This window comes from Salvelinus namaycush, chromosome 10 (assembly GCF_016432855.1).
Source record: "Salvelinus namaycush isolate Seneca chromosome 10, SaNama_1.0, whole genome shotgun sequence".
In the NCBI taxonomy this organism is placed as follows: domain Eukaryota; kingdom Metazoa; phylum Chordata; class Actinopteri; order Salmoniformes; family Salmonidae; genus Salvelinus; species Salvelinus namaycush.
In genome coordinates this window covers 43,376,891-43,395,498 of record NC_052316.1, presented here as the reverse complement: position 1 = coordinate 43,395,498, position 18,608 = coordinate 43,376,891, and the positions used below count along the sequence as shown (strand labels likewise).

The window sequence follows — 18,608 nt, the reverse complement described above, 5'->3', positions numbered from 1 at the left end:
CACTGGATCCGTTTCGGGAAAGTCATATTCCTGGTTGGAACGATGGTGAGTTGACGTTGCTCTTATATTCAGTAGTTCCTCCCGACTGTATGTAATGAAACCTAAGATTACCTGGGGTACCAATGTAAGGAATAACACATAAAAAAACAAAATACTGCATATTTTCCAAGGAACGCGAAGCGAGGCGGCCATCTCGGTCGGCGCCGGAAGTACTTTGTTTTGTGTTTGTGCATGTGCACCACGTAGTCACGTTTAGTTGCTTGTTTATTTATATATTTTGTGTTGTTTAAAACCTGTTTGGGATAGGGGGCAGCATTTTCACTTTTGCATGAAATGCGTGCCCAGAGTAAACTGCCTGCTACTCTGTCCCAGATGCTAATATATGCATATTATTAGTAGTATTGGATAAAAAACACTCTGAAGTTTCTAAAGCTGTTTGAATGATGTCTGTGAGTATAACAGAACTCATATGGCAGGCGAAAATCTGAGAATCCAACCATGAAGTGGGAAATCTGAGGTTTGTAGTTTTTCAAAGCTTGGCCTACCGAATACACAGTGTCTATGGGGTTAAGTTGCACTTCCTACGGCTTCCACTAGATGTCAACCGTCTTTAGAAACTTGTTTCAGGCTTCTGCTATAAAGGAGGGGCTCATGAGACCTGTTTGAGTCAGTGGTCTGGCAGAGTGTCTCAGGCTCGTGACGCGCGCTCCCGACAGAGTTACCTCTCTTTCCAGTGCTTTGCTACAGACGATGGAATTCTCCGGTTGGAACATTATTGATGATTTATGTTAAAAACATCCTAAAGATTGATTCCATACATCGTTTGATATGTTTCTACGACCTGTAACGGAACTTTTCAAGTTTTTGTCTGGACCTAGTGCTCATGAAGATGGATTACTGGGCTGAACATGCTAACAACTAGTGGCTATTTGGACATAAATGATGGACGTTATGGAACTTTATGGAACAAATCAGTCATTATTGTCGAACTGGGATTCCTGGGAGTGCATTCTGATGAAGATCGTCAAAGGTAAGTGAATATTTATCATGTTATTTCTAACTTCTGTTGACTCCAACATGGCGGAAATTTCTTTGGCTGGATTGGGCTCTGAGCGCCGTACTCAGATTATGCTTTTTCTGTAAAGTTTTTTTGAAATCTGACACAGCTGTTGCATTAAGGAGAAGTCTATCTTTAATTCTGCGCTAGAAAGGTTAAGTTCCTCTTTGAATTAAATATGTGGAACTCAACATCCGCTGCGCCTTGGTCCCGTTCTTACGACAACCGTGACACCTTCATTGTCTTAAAGTAATGATGGACTGTTGTTTCTCTTTGCTTATTTGAGCTGTTCTTGCCATAATATGGACTTGGTCTTTTACCAAATAGGGCTATCTTCTGTATACCACCCCTACAGTGTATACCACCCCTATACCACCCCTACAGTGTCACAACACAATTGATTGGCTCAAATGCAGTAAGAAGGAAAGAAATTCCACAAATTAACTTTTAACAAGGCACACCTGTTAATTGAAATGCATTCCAGGTGACTACGTCATGAAGCTGGTTGAGAAAATGCCAAGAGTGTGCAAAGCTGTCATCAAGGCAAATGGTGGCTACTTTGAAGATTCTCAAATATAAAATATATTTTGATTTGTTTAACACTTTTTTGGTTACTACATGATTCCATATGTGTTATTTCATAGTTTTGATGTCTTCACTATTATTCTACAAAATAGTAAAAATAGTAAAAATAAAGAAAAACCCTTGAGTGAGTGAGTAGGTGTGAGTAGGTGTGGCCAAACATTTGACTGCTACTGTACATGTACTCCCACTCACCCAGTACTTTGAGGTGGAAGTGTCGGCTGGCATGGCCAGCGCTGTTTCTTGCCACACAGGTGTAGCGTCCCGTATCCTCCACCCTGGCCTGGATGATCTGTACCGTGGTGCCCACATTGAGCAGCTTGACGTGGGGTCCAGGGACCAAGGCCTCCCCCTCTCTCAGCCAGGACATGGAGGGGCTTGGAGTTCCATCAGCTATACATAGTAGGGAGGCCAGGTTCCCTCTCACCACCGTAACGTCCTCCTTACTGCCCGCCCCGTCCAGGCTGGGAGGAACTGCAAGGGCAGATAACATCACAGTGTTGATCTAACTCATCTAGCAGTTGGGCCCCGTGACAAGGTCATATATTGCAAAAGCAGGACAGTATTGGGTTAGTGGGTGTTTTGGAGTTGGGGGGGTATTGTGATATTTTGTATACTGTTATTAATGTATTGTGTTGAACCCACCGTGAACCTGTAGGTTGTAGTGCCTGTTGTCCACACCAGCCCTGTTGGACGCCACACAGGTAAAGGTGCCGCCGTCTGAGACTTGAGCCCTCGCAATCCTGACAGAGGCAGAATGGAACAACACATTAATCCTGACAGAGACAGAATTCAACAACACATTTATCCTGACAGAGGCAGAATGGAACAACACATTAATCCTGACAGAGGCAGAATGGAACAACACATTAATCCTGACAGAGACAGAATGGAACAACACATTAATCCTGACAGAGACAGAATGGAACAACACATTAATCCTGACAGAGACAGAATTCAACAACACATTAATCCTGACAGAGACAGAATGGAACAACACATTAATCCTGACAGAGACAGAATTCAACAACACATTAATCCTGACAGAGACAGAATGGAACAACACATTAATCCTGACAGAGGCAGAATGGGGCAACACATTATTCCTGACAGAGGCAGAATTGAACAACACATTAATCCTGACAGAGGCAGAATGGAACAACACATTAATCCTGACAGAGGCAGAATGGAACAACACATTAATCCTGACAGAGACAGAATGGAACAACACATTAATCCTGACAGAGAGGCAGAATGGAACAACACATTAATCCTGACAGAGACAGAATGGGACAACACATTAATCCTGACAGAGACAGAATGGAACAACACATTAATCCTGACAGAGACAAAATTCAACAACACATTAATCCTGACAGAGACAGAATGGGACAACACATTAATCCTGACAGAGACAGAATGGGACAACACATTAATCCTGACAGAGGCAGAATGGAACAACACATTAATCCTGACAGAGACAGAATGGGACAACACATTAATCCTGACAGAGGCAGAATTGAACAACACATTAATCCTGACAGAGACAAAATTCAACAACACATTAAACCTGACAGAGGCAGAATGGAACAACACATGAATCCTGACAGAGAGGCAGAATGGAGCGACACATGAATCCTGACAGAGAGGCAGAATGTAGCTACACATGAATCCTGACAGAGAGGCAGAATGGAGCTACACATGAATCCTGACAGAGAGGCAGAATGGAGCTACACATGAATCCTGACAGAGAGGCAGAATGGAGCTACACATGAATCCTGACAGAGAGGCAGAATGGAGCTACACATGAATCCTGACAGAGAGGCAGAATGGAGCTACACATTAATCCTGACAGAGACAGAATGGGACAACACATTAATCCTGACAGAGAGGCAGAATGGAATGAAATAGTAGCCCTTTCCTGCAGTCTGACCGTTATAAATATTTTACATCATTTCATAATTAATAATCATTATTTTTTTTTAAACGCAGAAAATCCAGTGTTTCTTCGTCAAACAATTTTGTTATATTTCAGTCTTCTGTGATGTATATAAAGTGTAGTATTTGGTTGCAAACTCAAAATGTAATACATTTCATCTCTATATCTGACATGGTACAGGTGTCTTCTTTTTTTAAAGTCCATAACCATGTGTGTGAAGTGTATACTTTTGTTTGAAAATAGATTTGTTTAAGAAACACTCTGTGTGACCCTGATTTAGCCCACTGCAGTAAAAGGTCAAACTACTGTGTGACCCTGATTTAGCCCACTGCATTAAAAGGTCAAACTACTGTGTGACCCTGATTTAGCCCACTGCAGTAAAAGGTCAAACTACTGTGTGACCCTGATTTAGCCCACTGCAGTAAAAGGTCAAACTACTGTGTGACCCTGATTTAGCCCACTGCAGTAAAAGGTCAAACTACTGTGTGACCCTGATTTAGCCCACTGCAGTAAAAAGTCAAACTACAGTGTGACCCTGATTTAGCCCACTGCAGTAAAAGGTCAAACTACTGTGTGACCCTGATTTAGCCCACTGCATTAAAAGGTCAAACTACTGTGTGACCCTGATTTAGCCCACTGCAGTAAAAGGTCAAACTACTGTGTGACCCTGATTTAGCCCACTGCAGTAAAAGGCCAAACTACAGTGTGACCCTGATTTAGCCCACTGCAGTAAAAGGTCAAACTACTGTGTGACCCTGATTTAGCCCACTGCAGTAAAAGGTCAAACTACTGTGTGACCCTGATTTAGCCCACTGCAGTACAAGGTCAAACTACTGTGTGACCCTGATTTAGCCCACTGCAGTAAAAGGCCAAACTACTGTGTGACCCTGATTTAGCCCACTGCAGTAAAAGGCCAAACTACTGTGTGACCCTGATTTAGCCCACTGCAGTAAAAGGTCAAACTACTGTGTGACCCTGATTTAGCCCACTGCAGTAAAAGGTCAAACTACTGTGTGACCCTGATTTAGCCCACTGCAGTAAAAGGTCAAACTACTGTGTGACCCTGATTTAGCCCACTGCAGTAAAAGGTCAAACTACTGTGTGACCCTGATTTAGCCCACTGCAGTAAAAGGTCAAACTACTGTGTGACCCTGATTTAGCCCACTGCAGTAAAAGGTCAAACTACTGTGTGACCCTGATTTAGCCCACTGCAGTAAAAGGTCAAACTACTGTGTGACCCTGATTTAGCCCACTGCAGTAAAAGGTCAAACTACTGTGTGACACACAGTACAACACATTTGAAACAGTATACAGAACAAAGCAGTATTCATGTAACAGTTTTAAATACATTGCTCTTTCCTTTATATATGTACATTGAAAGACAGAGTACATTCCATACAGAATCCGATATATAACCCCTCGACCCCAGACCTACCTGAGCACCTGTCCGGCAGAGAGCAGGCGTATCTGTGAGGAGACAGGGAGAGGCAGTCCGTTCTTCAGCCAGTTGAGCTGAGGTGGAGGGGAGCCCACGGCAACACACTCTATGTTGATGGAGCTGTCCAGAACAGTGGTCAAATCCACAGCCGTATCACTGTTCCCCTTGATCACAGGAGGCACTATGGACACACACACACACACACACACACACACACACACACACACACACACACACACACACACACACACACACACACACACACACACACACACACACACACACACACACACACACACACACACACACACACACACACACACACACACACACACACAACAAAAGAGGACAGAAGATGGAAAGAAGAAAGGAGGGAGAGAGAGATACATTTAAAACTCTTCATTCATAAAGTAAGGAATACATGCATGGAAGAGAGAGGCTGAGAGAGAGTTAAACTCACCATAGACATTGAGGTTGAATATCCGGTCCTCTTCTCCAGCCTTGTTGGTGGCTACACAGGTGTACTTCCCACTGTCAGAGGTGTGAGCTCCAGACACAGTCAGAGTGCTGCCATCTACACTGATCCTGGATAGAATGAGGATGCAAACAAACCATTCATATTAATATAGAGAAACATCCGAAACCCCATGGACGTCATCCCAGTTCCTCTGTCCAGGTCCTTTCAATCTCAGAGTAGCTCCACCTTTCCTTAGATAGGCTACGTCCAATAGTAGCCATTTTGATACACCTATCCAGTCCTCTCAGATCTCCTAAGTGGCTAGGAGATAGGGGTTAGGGGCTAGGAGCTAGGGTCTAGGGGCAGGGGGTTGATGTGTACCTGAGTCCCCTGGATCCTGCCTTGAGGGCCTTGCCGTCCTTCAGCCACTGGATGGAGGGGGGTGGGGTTCCCTGAGAGCGACACACCAGCTGGACGCTGTCATTCAGCAGCACCCCCACCTCACTGGGCATCTCCGAACCTGAGATGCTGGGAGGGACTGAGAAAGAGCACAGCCAATCAGATCAGGGACTAACACAGAGCACAGCTAATCAAGGCACAGCCAATCAGATCATTGTTCATTCAGAACAAACTAGTATATATCCAGTATCAGTCAAAAGTTTGGATACACCTACTCATTCAAGGGTTTTTCTTAATTTTCTACTATTTTCTACATTGTAGAATAATAGTGAAGACACCAAAACTATGAAATAACACATATGGTATCATGTAGTAACCAAAAAAGTGTTAAACAAATCAAAATGTTTTATTTTATTTTAGATTCTTCAAAGTAGGCACCCTTTGCCTTGATGACAGCTTTAACCAGACTAGAAAGAGGAGCGGGAGGCCCCGGTGCACAACTGAGCAAGAGGACAAGTACGTTAGAGTGTCTAGTTTGAGAAACAGACATCTCACATGTCCTCAATTGGCAGCTTCATTAAGTAGTACCCGCAAAACACCACTCTCAACATCAACAATGAAGTGGCGACTGCAGGATGCTGGCCTTCTTTACCTTGTATGGTGAGGTGGTAACTCTTTCGAGCCTTGCCCTCCACGTTGGAAGCCATACAGGTGTAGGTGCCAGAGTCTGAGAGCTGGGAGCGGGCGATCTGCAGCTTACTGCCTCCAGACAGGATGTGCAGCTCCAGAGACTCTGAGTTCTCTGAGAAAAGAATACTGTCACTTTACTACTTTCCAGTCAGTTTGAGATAGTAAATAAGACAATAATAAGTTATATGACTGTGGGTGCTGCTTACCTATGGTCCGACCGTTCTTGAGCCAGATGAGGCTGGGAGGGGGAATGCCCGTGGCGTCACAGGCAAAGGTGACAGGGTTGCTGATGGTCTCCACTATCTTCTCCTCCACTGGACCGTCTATACTGGGGGGAACTGGGCATGGAGGGCCAGAGATTTACAGTTAGGTCAGTTTGACTAAAATACTCAGATATGTCTCTCTTCTCCATCTCCTTGTTTTTATCCTCAGTGATCAGAATCAGATTTTTTGAGCGTTTCAAGTCTGAGTTTCTAGAATATGATCTTACCATAGATGTTGAGGTGGAAGTTCTTATCCACCTGTCCGGCCACGTTGGTGGCCTTGCAGACGTACTGGCCAGTGTCAGACACCTAGGAACACAGAGGGCGGACAGGGGATGGATCAGTATAACAACTTTCATTAAAAAAGTCACAAAGAGGACTAACCCCATCCAATCGCATCGCTTCCCTTCCCCTAACCCCACCCCTTCCCCTAACCCCACCCCAGAGGGGGAGGTTCAGACCTCCCCCTCTGTGTCTCTCACCTCTGCCCCCTTCAGCTCCAGCATCTGTCCCTGTGCCAGGATGCGGAGGTTGGCAGACTCTGTCACCATCCGACCGTTCTTGTACCAGGTGATGGTGGGAGGGGGCACAGCGTTGGACTCACACTCCAGAGTCACTGAGTTGCCCACACGCACACTCACCACCACAGGAGAGTCCCCACTGCTGTCTCTGATACTGGGAGGGACTGGGGGAGAGCCAGGGGAGAGGCAGGGGTGAGAGCAATATTTTTGTAATAGAGTGGACAGGAGCCGTATATGGAAGACAGGGGAAGGAAGAAGGATATGAGAAGGAGACACACGGGGTCAAAGAGCAGTCCAGTAGTGTATGTAGTGTTGTCTGTTCTGTCCTGCTGCAGGTACTGACCAAACACAGTGAGGTGGAGGAGTTTCCTGGTCTCTCCAGCGGGGTTCATGGCTACACAGCTGTACATCCCCCCGTCAGACATCTTAGCCCTCAGAATCTGCAGGGTGCGTCCACCTGGAGAGAGAGAGGAAGGGATTGGAGAGAGAGAGAGAGAGAGAGAGAGAGAGAGAGAGAGAGAGAGAGAGAGAGAGAGAGAGAGAGAGAGAGAGAGAGAGACAGAGAGAGACAGAGAGAGACAGAGAGAGAGAGAGAGAGAGAGAGAGTGAGAGAGAGAGACAGAGAGAGACAGAGAGAGACAGAGAGAGAGAGAGACAGAGAGAGAGAGAGAGAGAGAGAGAGAGAGAGAGAGAGAGAGAGGGATTAGGGAGGGAGAGAGAGAGAGAGAGAGAGAGGGATTAGGGAGGGAGAGAGAGAGAGAGGAAGGAAGGGATTGGGGGGGAGAGAGAGGAAGGGATTGGGAGGGAGAGAAAACAGAAAAGAGAGAGATAAGCAGAGATTAGAATACAACGTGTGCCCGATCCACTACCAACTTTAGATTTGCATATCCAGTCCATTATTACTATGCATACTACCTCTTATTTAGCTTCTATTACTTGTTATTTTTGACTTTATTATTTTTATTGTTATTATTAGCTAGGTTTCCATCCAATTTGCGCCAGATTTTCATGTGAATATTCAAAAATCTGCAAAAAATGAAATGTGCATTTTCCCTGCAGAGATGTGTTGCCATCAAACTGACTTTTGTCTTATTTAGGAGGTGGGGGGACGCCGGGGGGAGGGGCTTATTTAGGAGGTGGGGGGAGGCCGGGGGGAGGGGCTTATTTAGGAGGTGGGGGGATGCCGGGGGGAGGGGCTTATTTAGGAGGTGGGGGGAGAGCGGGGGGAGGGGCTTATTTAGGAGGCGGGTGGAGGCCGGGGGGAGGGGCTTATTTAGGAGGTGGGGGAGGCCGGGGGGAGGGGCTTATTTAGGAGGTGGGGCTTATTTAGGAGGTGGAAGGAGGCTGGGGGGAGGGGCTTATTTAGGAGGTGGAAGGAGGCCAGGGGAGGGGCTTATTTAGGAGGTGGGGCTTATTTAGGAGGTGGAAGGCCTGGGGGAGGGGCTTATTTGGGAGGTGGGGAGGCCGGGGGGAGGGGCTTATTTAGGAAGTGGGGGGAGGCTGGAGGGAGGGGCTTATTTAGGAGGTGGGGCTTATTTAGGAGGTGGAAGGAGGCCGGGGGAGGGGCTTATTTAGGAGGTGGAAGGAGGCCAGGGGGAGGGGCTTTTTTAGGAGGTGGTGGGAGGTCGGAGGGAGGGGCTTAATTAGGAAGTGGGGGAGGCTGGAGGGAGGGGCTTATTTAGGAGGTGGGGCTTATTTAGGAGGTGGAAGGAGGCCGGGGGAGGGGCTTATTTAGGGGGTGGGCTACTCTTTTGACTTTTTTTTGCTGCCAAGTTATTGAAATACCAGTCCCGTGTCACTCCTGAACAGCCTTGGTTATCAGGGCAAATTTATAGTGCTGATATTTAGAAGTCTCAGCCATGAACGTAGGCTGACAGTACGTAGACCTTCAGAATTGCAGGCCTGCGTAGGACGAAGGCAGAGCAGCTAGCGAGGTACTGCTGTGTGTCAGCTGCTGTGGGCAGCCTAGCTGTCTGGAGAAGAAGGTGCTCTCTACAAAAGTGTCCAGATATCCGTGTTTTTTTTAATGTTTGAATCCTTCTCGACTGTAATTTGGTATTTTATTAGGATCCCCATTAGCTGTTGCGAAACCAATGTGATTTGTGGATTCAGATAAGGTATTTAAAATGTGTGTGTGTTACCTGGCAGGATAAGTGCGTTGGTATTGGCCTGTACAGGACCCCTGTCTTTGACCCAGCTCAGAGAGGGAGGGGGGAACCCGGTAGCCTCACAAGTTAGAGACACAAAGTTATTCACCACCACCGTCACGTTCTCTGGGCTAGCTCCCACTATGGTGGGGGGGACTGGAGGAGAGAGAAAACAGACAAACTGGCTATCAATATATCAATCAATCCATCCATCCATCAATCCCCACACCTATCCATCCCTCCATCCATCTACCCCTCCCTCCCTCCACCCATCCATATTAATGAAGATACCAGAGAGATGAGGCTGGTAAACATAGATGAAAACACAATAAAAACTCTGTTCTGACTCACCATGGACGTTGAGATTGAAGGACTTCTCTGCGCTTCCCGCCAGGTTATCAGCCACACACACATAGTGGCCTGTGTCTGTCACCTGGGCATTCACCACCTGAGGAAGAGACAGACAGCTCGCTGACGTTACTGTACATAAGGACTGAGCCTTCAGTCTCTCACTGAGCTTCATCCCCTCATATAATCCCCAGCCTTTCCCAACCCTATAGCACCTCTTTCGCTTTTCAATCAATAAATCAATCCATCAATCCAAGAATCAGTCATCAACCAATCCATTAATCAATCCCTCAATCAAATACATTTTATTAAGCCCTTTTTACAGCATAGTCCAGTCACCTGCAGGGAGCGTCCATTGGACAGTAGTCTGTGGGGTCCTTTAGGGCTTATTGGCTGACTGTCCTTCAGCCAGGTGATTTTAGGGGTGGGACTTCCGTCCACTTGACACTCCAACACTGTGGTCTTATTCACCTGGATCACCATCTCCTCAGGTAGGTCCCGGTCCGCCCCGCGGATTGAGGGGGGCTCTGGGGTTCAACACACACACAGTCAGTTTGTACCTGGGATTCCAAACAGTATTTGAAATTATTTGACATATACTTTTGACCCAGGCCAGCTCAGTTTAGATGGGTGGTGTTTTCCCCTCTACTCACGACCCAGGCCAGCTCAGTTTAGATGGGTGGTGTTTTCCCCTCTACTCACGACCCAGGCCAGCTCAGTTTAGATGGGTGGTGTTTTCCCCTCTACCCACGACCCAGGCCAGCTCAGTTTAGATGGGTGGTGTTTTCCCCTCTACCCACGACCCAGGCCAGCTCAGTTTAGATGGGTGGTGTTTTCCCCTCTACTCACGACCCAGGCCAGCTCAGTTTAGATGGGTGGTGTTTTCCCCTCTACTCACGACCCAGGCCAGCTCAGTTTAGATGGGTGGTGTTTTCCCCTCTACTCACGACCCAGGCCAGCTCAGTATAGATGGGTGGTGTTTTCCCCTCTACTCACGACCCAGGCCAGCTCAGTATAGATGGGTGGTGTTTTCCCCTTCTACTCACCCAGCACTCTGACGTCATACTGGATGGAGTCCTCTCCCGCCTCGTTCACCGCCAAGCACGTATACCTCCCAGAATCCTCAGCCTGAGCCCTGGGGATCTGCAGCACTCGCCCACCTGGAGAGGTAGACACAGTCAGAGTCACACACACACACACACACACACACACACACACACACACACACACACACACACACACACACACACACACACACACACACACACACACACACACACACACACACACACACACACATCCGCGCATGCAAGCACACACACACATACAGTGTCATGAAAAAGTATTTGCCCCCTTTCTGATTTTCTCTATTTTTGCATATTTTTGATACTAAATGTTATCAGATCTTCAACCAAAACTTAATATTAGATAAAGGGAACCTGAGTTTACAAATAACAAAAAATATATACTTTTATTTAATAATTAACAAAGTTATGCAACACCAAATGCCCTTGCGTGAGAAAGTAATTGCCACCTTACACTCAATAACTGGTTGTGCCACCTTTAGCTGCAATGACTCCAACTAAATGCTTCCTGTAGTTGTTGATCAGTCTCTCACGTTGCTGTGGAGGAATTCTGGCTCCAAAACACACAATCATGTCTCCATGAAAATGACTAAAAAGGAACAAATTAGAAATTTTGCAATGGCCTAGTCAAAGTCCAGACCTAATAGCAATTGAGATGTTGTGGCAGGACATGAAACGGGCAGTTCAGGCTTGAAACCCACAAATGTCGCTGAGTTAAAGCAGTTCTGCATGGAAGAGTGGGCCAGAATTGCTCCACAGCGATGTGAGAGACTGATCAACAACTACAGGAAGTGTTTGGTTGGAGTCATTGCAGCTAAAGGGGGCACAACCAGTTATTAAGTGTAAAGGGGCAATTACTTTTTCACACAGGTGCATGAGGTGTTGCATAACCTTGTTTATGAAATACATGAAATAAGTATGCAACTGTTGTGTTATTTGTTCACTCAGGTTCCCTTTATCTAATATTAGATTTTGGCTCAAGATCTGATTCAGTATAAAAAAAATATGTAAAAGTAGAGAAAATTAAGAAGAGGGAAGATACTTTTTCACAGCACTGTAGGTCCTCTCCTCACCAGGCATGATGAGCACGTTTTCGTTGGAGGCCATTGGGTGTCCATCTTTGTACCAGGTGAGTGTGGGTGGGGGAACAGCGTTGGTCTCACAGTACAGAGAGATAGGGTTGTTTAGTACCACATCCTTAACATCACCCCCAGTGCCTGGTGTCGAGGTGGTATCTCCCACCCCCCCGGGACGCTGGAAACTAGGAGGGACTGAAGAGGAGAGAGAGAGACAGAGAGAAAGAGACGGAGAGAGAAAAAGAGAGTTAGGGTTATCTTTATGACAGCTACTACAGTCAATGTTTAGGATGTAATTAAATGCTTTCACCTACCACTAGATGACAGCCTCTGCTAAGATTTACAGCTTCTGATTAAATACTGTCACCTACCACTTGAGGGCAGCCTCTGCTAAGACTTACAGCTTCTGATTAAATACTGTCACCTACCACTAGAGGGAAGGCTCTGTTAAGATGTACAGCTTCTGATTAAATACTGTCACCTACCACTAGAGGGCAGACTCTGCTAAGATTTACAGCGTCTGATTAAATACTGTCACCTACCACTAGAGGGCAGCCTCTGCTAAGACTTACAGCGTTTGATTAAATACTGTCACCTACCACTAGAGGGCAGCCTCTGTTAAGATTTACAGCTTCTGATTAAATACTGTCACCTACCACTAGAGGGCAGCCTCTGCTAAGACTAAAGCCCAAATCAAATCGAAAAGTGTTTTTGTTTACGTGTGAACGAGCGTGTACACGCTGGAATTAGAATGTATGGTAGTGAATGAGAGAAAACAGGCAGGCTGCGAGTGTCAATGCCGTCAACTGTGTCATGCACTTCAAACTAGAAAGCAAGTCTATTTTTTGGTCTGCGCGAAGCAATGCTGGTAAATTGAGAGGATAAATTGCCAGAAAATAGACTGTTTGTGCATTGTTACGTCTGAAATTGTGACATGTATAGTTAAAAAGTGTCTATTTAGTGTTTGTTTAGTTTATCTGCCAGTGCCAATAATACATATGAGAACAATAACTTTATGTCTACCTGTGTTGGTTTAGATCACAGGCATATAGCCTAGGCGGGCATATAGCCTAGACGGGCATATATCCTAGACGGGCATATATCATAGACGGGCATATATCCTAGACGGGTATATATCCTAGACGGGTATATATCCTAGACAGGCATATAGCCTAGACAGGCATATAGCCTAGACAGGCTACGCCTGGGAAACTCCAGGAATTCCGATTTTAAGACAGAATACTGTTATGTAGCAAGAATGAGATTAGCCAAATTCTTTATAACCTGCTAGAGTGTACTAGCTACAACTCTCCTCAAGTTCATGAGCCAACATACCACTAGATGGCAGCCTCTGCTAAGACTTCACAGTAGAGTCCTGCAGAGGGGCTAGACAGCACAAGCAATGGGAACGCAGTTCACCTTGTATATTTATATCAAAGTCCTTCTCGTCCTCCCCGGCGATGTTGGTTGCTACGCAGGTGTAGCGTCCAGTGTCGGACACCTGAGCATGTTTGATCCTGACAATACGACCGTTGGCATTAATTGTCACATGGTCATCTGCCCTCAGGACCTGGAGAACAGAGGAATATCAGGGTTGGTTGTAGAAGGATGCGTGGTCAGTGTGTGTGTGTAAAAGAGATAGAGAGGGAGAGGAGAGACAGAGGAGAGAGAAAGAGAGAGAAAGAGAGAGAGAAAGAGAGAGGAGAGAAGAGAGAGGAGAGAAGGAGTGAGAGAGGAGAGAGAGAGAGAAAGAAAGAGAGGAGAAAAAAGAGAGAAGAGAGTGAGAGAGAGAGAGAGAGAGAGAGAGAGGAGAGAGAGAGAGAGAGAGAGAGAGAGAGAGAGAGAGAGAGGAGAAAGAAGAGAGTGAGAGAGAGAGAGAGAGAGAGAGAGAGAGAGAGAGAGAGAGAGAGAGAGAGAGAGAGAGAGAGAGAGAGTGTAGAGTGTAGAGTGTGTGTACAGGTAAAGTGCTGACCTGTCCGTCTTTGTACCATTGCAGTGAGGGTGTAGGGATGGCCTGAGCCTCACACTCCAGGGTCAGAGTGTTGTTGACCTTTATCTTGACCTCTTTGGGGGCCAGCCCCTCACCTGGGACATCATTCTTATTGATTTGGGGAGGAACTGCAGGAGAGGACAGGAGGAGAGTTACAGTTACATACAGTCACAGATATCACAGCCACACAGATAGTTACAGACCATGGCAAAACAATGATGAGTCCTTATTGGACAAGTTAAGGTAGTACCTCCCTATCTCACTCCCATCTTTCAAAACGTTTTCGTCACTCACTGTAAACTTTGACCTCGTAGTTCTTCAGGCTGTCTCCAGCCTCATTAGTGGCCACACAGGTGTACCTCCCAGCATCCTCCTCCTTGGCGTTCAGGATCTGCAGGTTCCGCCCACCTGGCAGAACTCGGACGTTGTGGCTGGACTCGAACGGCGTCCCATCCTTGAGCCATGTGATGAGGGCAGGGGGGTAGGACTGCACCTCACACACCAGAGACGTGGGGCTACTCAGGGTGACCGTCACCTCTTCAGCCGAACCCTCGGGACCTGAGCCCACGATGGTGGGAGACACTGGGGGGGGGGGGAGCGAGAGGAGAGGGGATTCAAACTCTTGGTCAATGACGCTAGTGGGGCTTCTTTGATAAGGTGATGGTGGACGCATAGGATAAATCACCAGGGTAAACCTTATATACCACAGCACCTCCTATCTTAAGCACGGCCATGACAAAGTGATAACATCTTGTGAAGCTTTAGCATGTCACGCAATGGTTTCAAAATGGAAATAAAGTATGACAGATTTCACAGGCTCGGTGACTTACTGAGAGAAGCCTCCTACAAACCCTCTGAAAATGTGATCTCAATGGGATAGTTTTATACCAGTATAAATAAAGGATACATACGTAAATAAAATATACTGAGAGAGTAGTTGTCCTCCTACCCAGTACATTGAGGTTGAAGTGTCTGCTGCGGTCTCCTGCTCTGTTGTGTGCCAGGCAGCTGTACCTGCCCGTGTCATCCACCTGGGCACCAGATATCTGGAGGTACCGTCCGTGAGACAACACCTGGTGACGTCTGTCTGTCCCTAACGACTGTCCGTCCTTCAGCCAGGTGATCTCCGGCACTGGGTTACCTAGTTAACGGTTAATAACAGGTTATCTTAGCGACCATCGGGATGGTGAAATAGTTTCCTGTTACAGTATGTATGAACTGTAAAATAGTCTATTTTGGATTGAGATATGTTTAGTCATTGTGGAGTTGTGTTGCCATGATGTCACTGACCTGCGACCTCACAGGTCAGTGTCACGTTGTGTTTCTCCTTGACCTTGGCATCCTGCACCGTGCCTTCATCCACAATGCTAGGGGGGACTGGAAGATGACATGCATGGAAAGGGTTAAGAGCAATACAACTACTGTACCAACCCTCAACCATGGATGTAGGCCTTATAATGGGATTATGAAGGCTTCATTGCGTTCAAACTGGTTGTTCATGTTAAGTCCGTCTAGTAGTGGTTATCAGGTATTCTCACTATCACAATATCCACCAGTGACATACTGAAATACATATTTCTCTCTCAGGTCAAAGGCCTGAGAGATAAGATAAAGGTCATTAACTTTTTATGGCTGCAGGGGCAGTATTGAGTAGCTCTGATTAAAGGTGCCCATTTCAAACGGCCTCGTACTCAATTCTTGCTCGTACAATATGCATATTATTATTACTATTGGATAGAAAACACTCTCTAGTTTCTATAACCGTTGGAATTATGTCTCTGAGTGAAACAGAACTCATTCTACAGCACTTTTCCTGACAGGGAGTGAGATTTCAGAAATCTTGGCCCCTGGTCCCAGGTCAGTTTTAAGGTCCCTGTAAATGCTATGAGGATACAAACACTGCCTACGCCTTCCTCTAGATGTCAGTAAGAGGTGACAATTTGAATGGAGTCGATTGCGCAATCAGGGCCTGTATAAAAGAGCACAAGGCGGAAGTAGCTTTCTTTTCTTCCTGCGCCTGACGCACGATGGACGTCGGACTGGCTCTCATTCCAAGCTTTGGTTTAGCCACTTCTAAATCGCCGGTCATGTTTTTACTCGTTATAGGTGTTAAAAACATCATAAGGTAGTTAATTTCAACCGTTTTATAGCAATTTATATCCGTTTAGTGCGATTTTGAGGCATTTCTTTATGATGCACTTTGAACGGCTGGGCACGTTTCCAGTACATGCCGAACGTTAGTGGCCATTTCGACAGGGCAAGAGGACATCTTTCGACCAAAAGACGATTAGACCGGAGAAAGGATACATTGCCCAAGATTCTGATGGAAGATCAGCTCAAGAAATATTTAAGATGATAAATCGTTGTTCTGTAGAAAAATGTTAAACGCATATTCCGCCATTTTTTTTGGTATAGCTTCGCTTGGCGAACCCTGTATTGCACAGTAAGGATAATTTTAGAAATGTAATTCAGCGATTGCATTAAGAACTAATTTGTCTTTCGATAGCTGTCCAACTTATATTTTTTTAGTCAAGTTTATGAATAGTTATTCATTAGACAAGATCACTGTCAAAGATGGCGCCCGACATTTTCAGGCCAGTTTTGCTACTATTCTCATTGTATAACCACGTTTTTTTTGTGGCTAAATATGCACATTTTCGAACAAACTCTATATGTATGTTGTAATATGATGTTACAGGAGTGTCATCGGAAGAATTCTGAGAAGGTTAGTGAAAAAATTAATATATTTTGGCGATGATAACGTTATCGCTCTCTTTGGCTTGAATCAATGCTCGGGTAACGTTTGCACATGTGGTATGCTAATATAACGATTTATTGTGTTTTCGCTGTAAAACACTTAGAAAATCTGAAATATTGTCTGAATTCACAAGATCTGTGTCTTTCCATTGCTGTGCGCTGTATATTTTTAAGAAATGTTTTATGATGAGTAAATTGGTAATACACGTTGCTCTCTGTATTTATTCTAGTCGAGTTGTGATGGTGGGTGCAATTGTAAACTATGATTTCTACCTGAAATATGCACATTTTTCTAACAAAACCTATGCTATACAATAAATATGTTATCAGACTGGCATCTGATGAAGTTTTTTCTTGGTTAGTGGCTATTTATATCTTTATTTGGTCGAATTTGTGATAGCACCTGATGGAGTAAGAAACTGATGGAGTTAGAAAAGTGGTGTCTTTTGCTAACGTGGTTAGCTAATAGATTTACATATTTTGTCTTCCCTGTAAAACATTTTAAAAATCGGACATGTTGGCTTGATTCACAAGATGTGTACCTTTCATATGCGGTATTGGACTTGTTAATGTGTGAAAGTTAAATATTTAAAAAAAATTTTTTTTTGAATTTCGCGCCCTGCACTTTGAGCTGGATGTTGTCATAGGTGTACCGACCTCGGGCTTGCAGCCATAAGAAGTTAACGTCATTACCCAGGATGTCCAGGTCAAAGTTCTTCCTCTCCTCTCCGGCCGTGTTGGACACAATGCAGCTGTATCTCCCAGCATCCTCCACTGCTGCGTGCATCAGACGAAGGCTCCGCCCTCCTGACAAACATGTCAATACTTGGTTGAGCTCAAGTCTCTAAATAATCACTGTGTCTTTAATTGGTCCTTTTCAAAACTTAATCTAAAGTCAATATTTATTCTGCGTCCCAAATGGTAAAATATTTCCTACATAATGCACTACTTTACATAGGGTGCAATTTGGGACAGTTTGGAGCATAAAGAGGTGCAAACAGACAAAATGCTCCCTCACACATCACAATTGTGGCTTCCATGCAGTCTGCTTTCTGGGGCACTAAAAATCAATTTAGCTGTGTGAAACAGGATACACTGACCAAGCCACAGCTGTTCAAACACACCCACTCAAACAGATGAACTCAGGTCAGTTCCTATTTTCTCTCTTTTTTTACTTCAAAAACAACAGTTATTATCTGGACACAGAAAACAGTTCACACACACACACACACACACACACACACACACACACACACACACACACACACACACACACACACACACACACACACACACACACACACACACACACACACACGCACACACACACGGCCATGCGCACACACACACACACACACACACACACACACACACACACACACACACACACACACACACACACACACACACACACACACACACACACACACACACACACACACACACACACACACCAACTTCAAGGAGCACATCAGATCAATCCCAGAGGACAAGTAGCATGTTCTCTGATTTCAAGTAGAAAATTGTCCCCGACGGATGTGGCTCTTAGAAGAGGACTGAGCTTATTTATTTTTATGGTAAGATTTTCTGGTAGGATTAAATCATAATTTTTATGGTAGGATTGAATCATTATTTTTATAGCTGTTTTTTTTTTCAAATATGCAACTTTTTGGGGGGATAATTTTTCTTAAATTTACAGCTGAACGTGCAATAAATGAATATCATGTTAACTGGCTTGCCTGCTTCAGTGGAGAATTACTGACCACACCCCACAGAGTTTGAACCAGTAATCACCTCTACACAAATCCATTTCCCTGGCTGACCACAATCACAACCACCATATCCCCTTTCCTCACATC

General features: G+C 45.3%; 1 protein-coding gene across 1 annotated transcript in view; it reads right to left on the bottom strand.

The window, feature by feature from the left end:
• Positions 1–18,608, bottom strand: part of hmcn1 (hemicentin 1) — a 214,294-nt gene that overhangs the window by 14,994 nt on the left and 180,692 nt on the right. The window contains exons 46-66 of the mRNA XM_039001765.1: positions 17,443–17,556; positions 15,283–15,369; positions 14,942–15,133; positions 14,287–14,574; positions 13,975–14,120; positions 13,422–13,572; positions 12,000–12,197; positions 10,888–11,001; positions 10,181–10,368; positions 9,845–9,941; positions 9,488–9,649; positions 7,690–7,803; positions 7,308–7,510; positions 7,053–7,134; positions 6,769–6,900; positions 6,525–6,674; positions 5,855–6,011; positions 5,477–5,601; positions 5,014–5,197; positions 2,285–2,382; positions 1,835–2,113 (exon numbers count right to left, since the gene is read on the bottom strand). Coding sequence (XP_038857693.1) covers positions 1,835–2,113; positions 2,285–2,382; positions 5,014–5,197; positions 5,477–5,601; positions 5,855–6,011; positions 6,525–6,674; positions 6,769–6,900; positions 7,053–7,134; positions 7,308–7,510; positions 7,690–7,803; positions 9,488–9,649; positions 9,845–9,941; positions 10,181–10,368; positions 10,888–11,001; positions 12,000–12,197; positions 13,422–13,572; positions 13,975–14,120; positions 14,287–14,574; positions 14,942–15,133; positions 15,283–15,369; positions 17,443–17,556 — 3,261 coding nt within the window. The remainder of the gene's footprint in view (positions 1–1,834; positions 2,114–2,284; positions 2,383–5,013; positions 5,198–5,476; positions 5,602–5,854; positions 6,012–6,524; positions 6,675–6,768; positions 6,901–7,052; positions 7,135–7,307; positions 7,511–7,689; positions 7,804–9,487; positions 9,650–9,844; positions 9,942–10,180; positions 10,369–10,887; positions 11,002–11,999; positions 12,198–13,421; positions 13,573–13,974; positions 14,121–14,286; positions 14,575–14,941; positions 15,134–15,282; positions 15,370–17,442; positions 17,557–18,608) is intronic.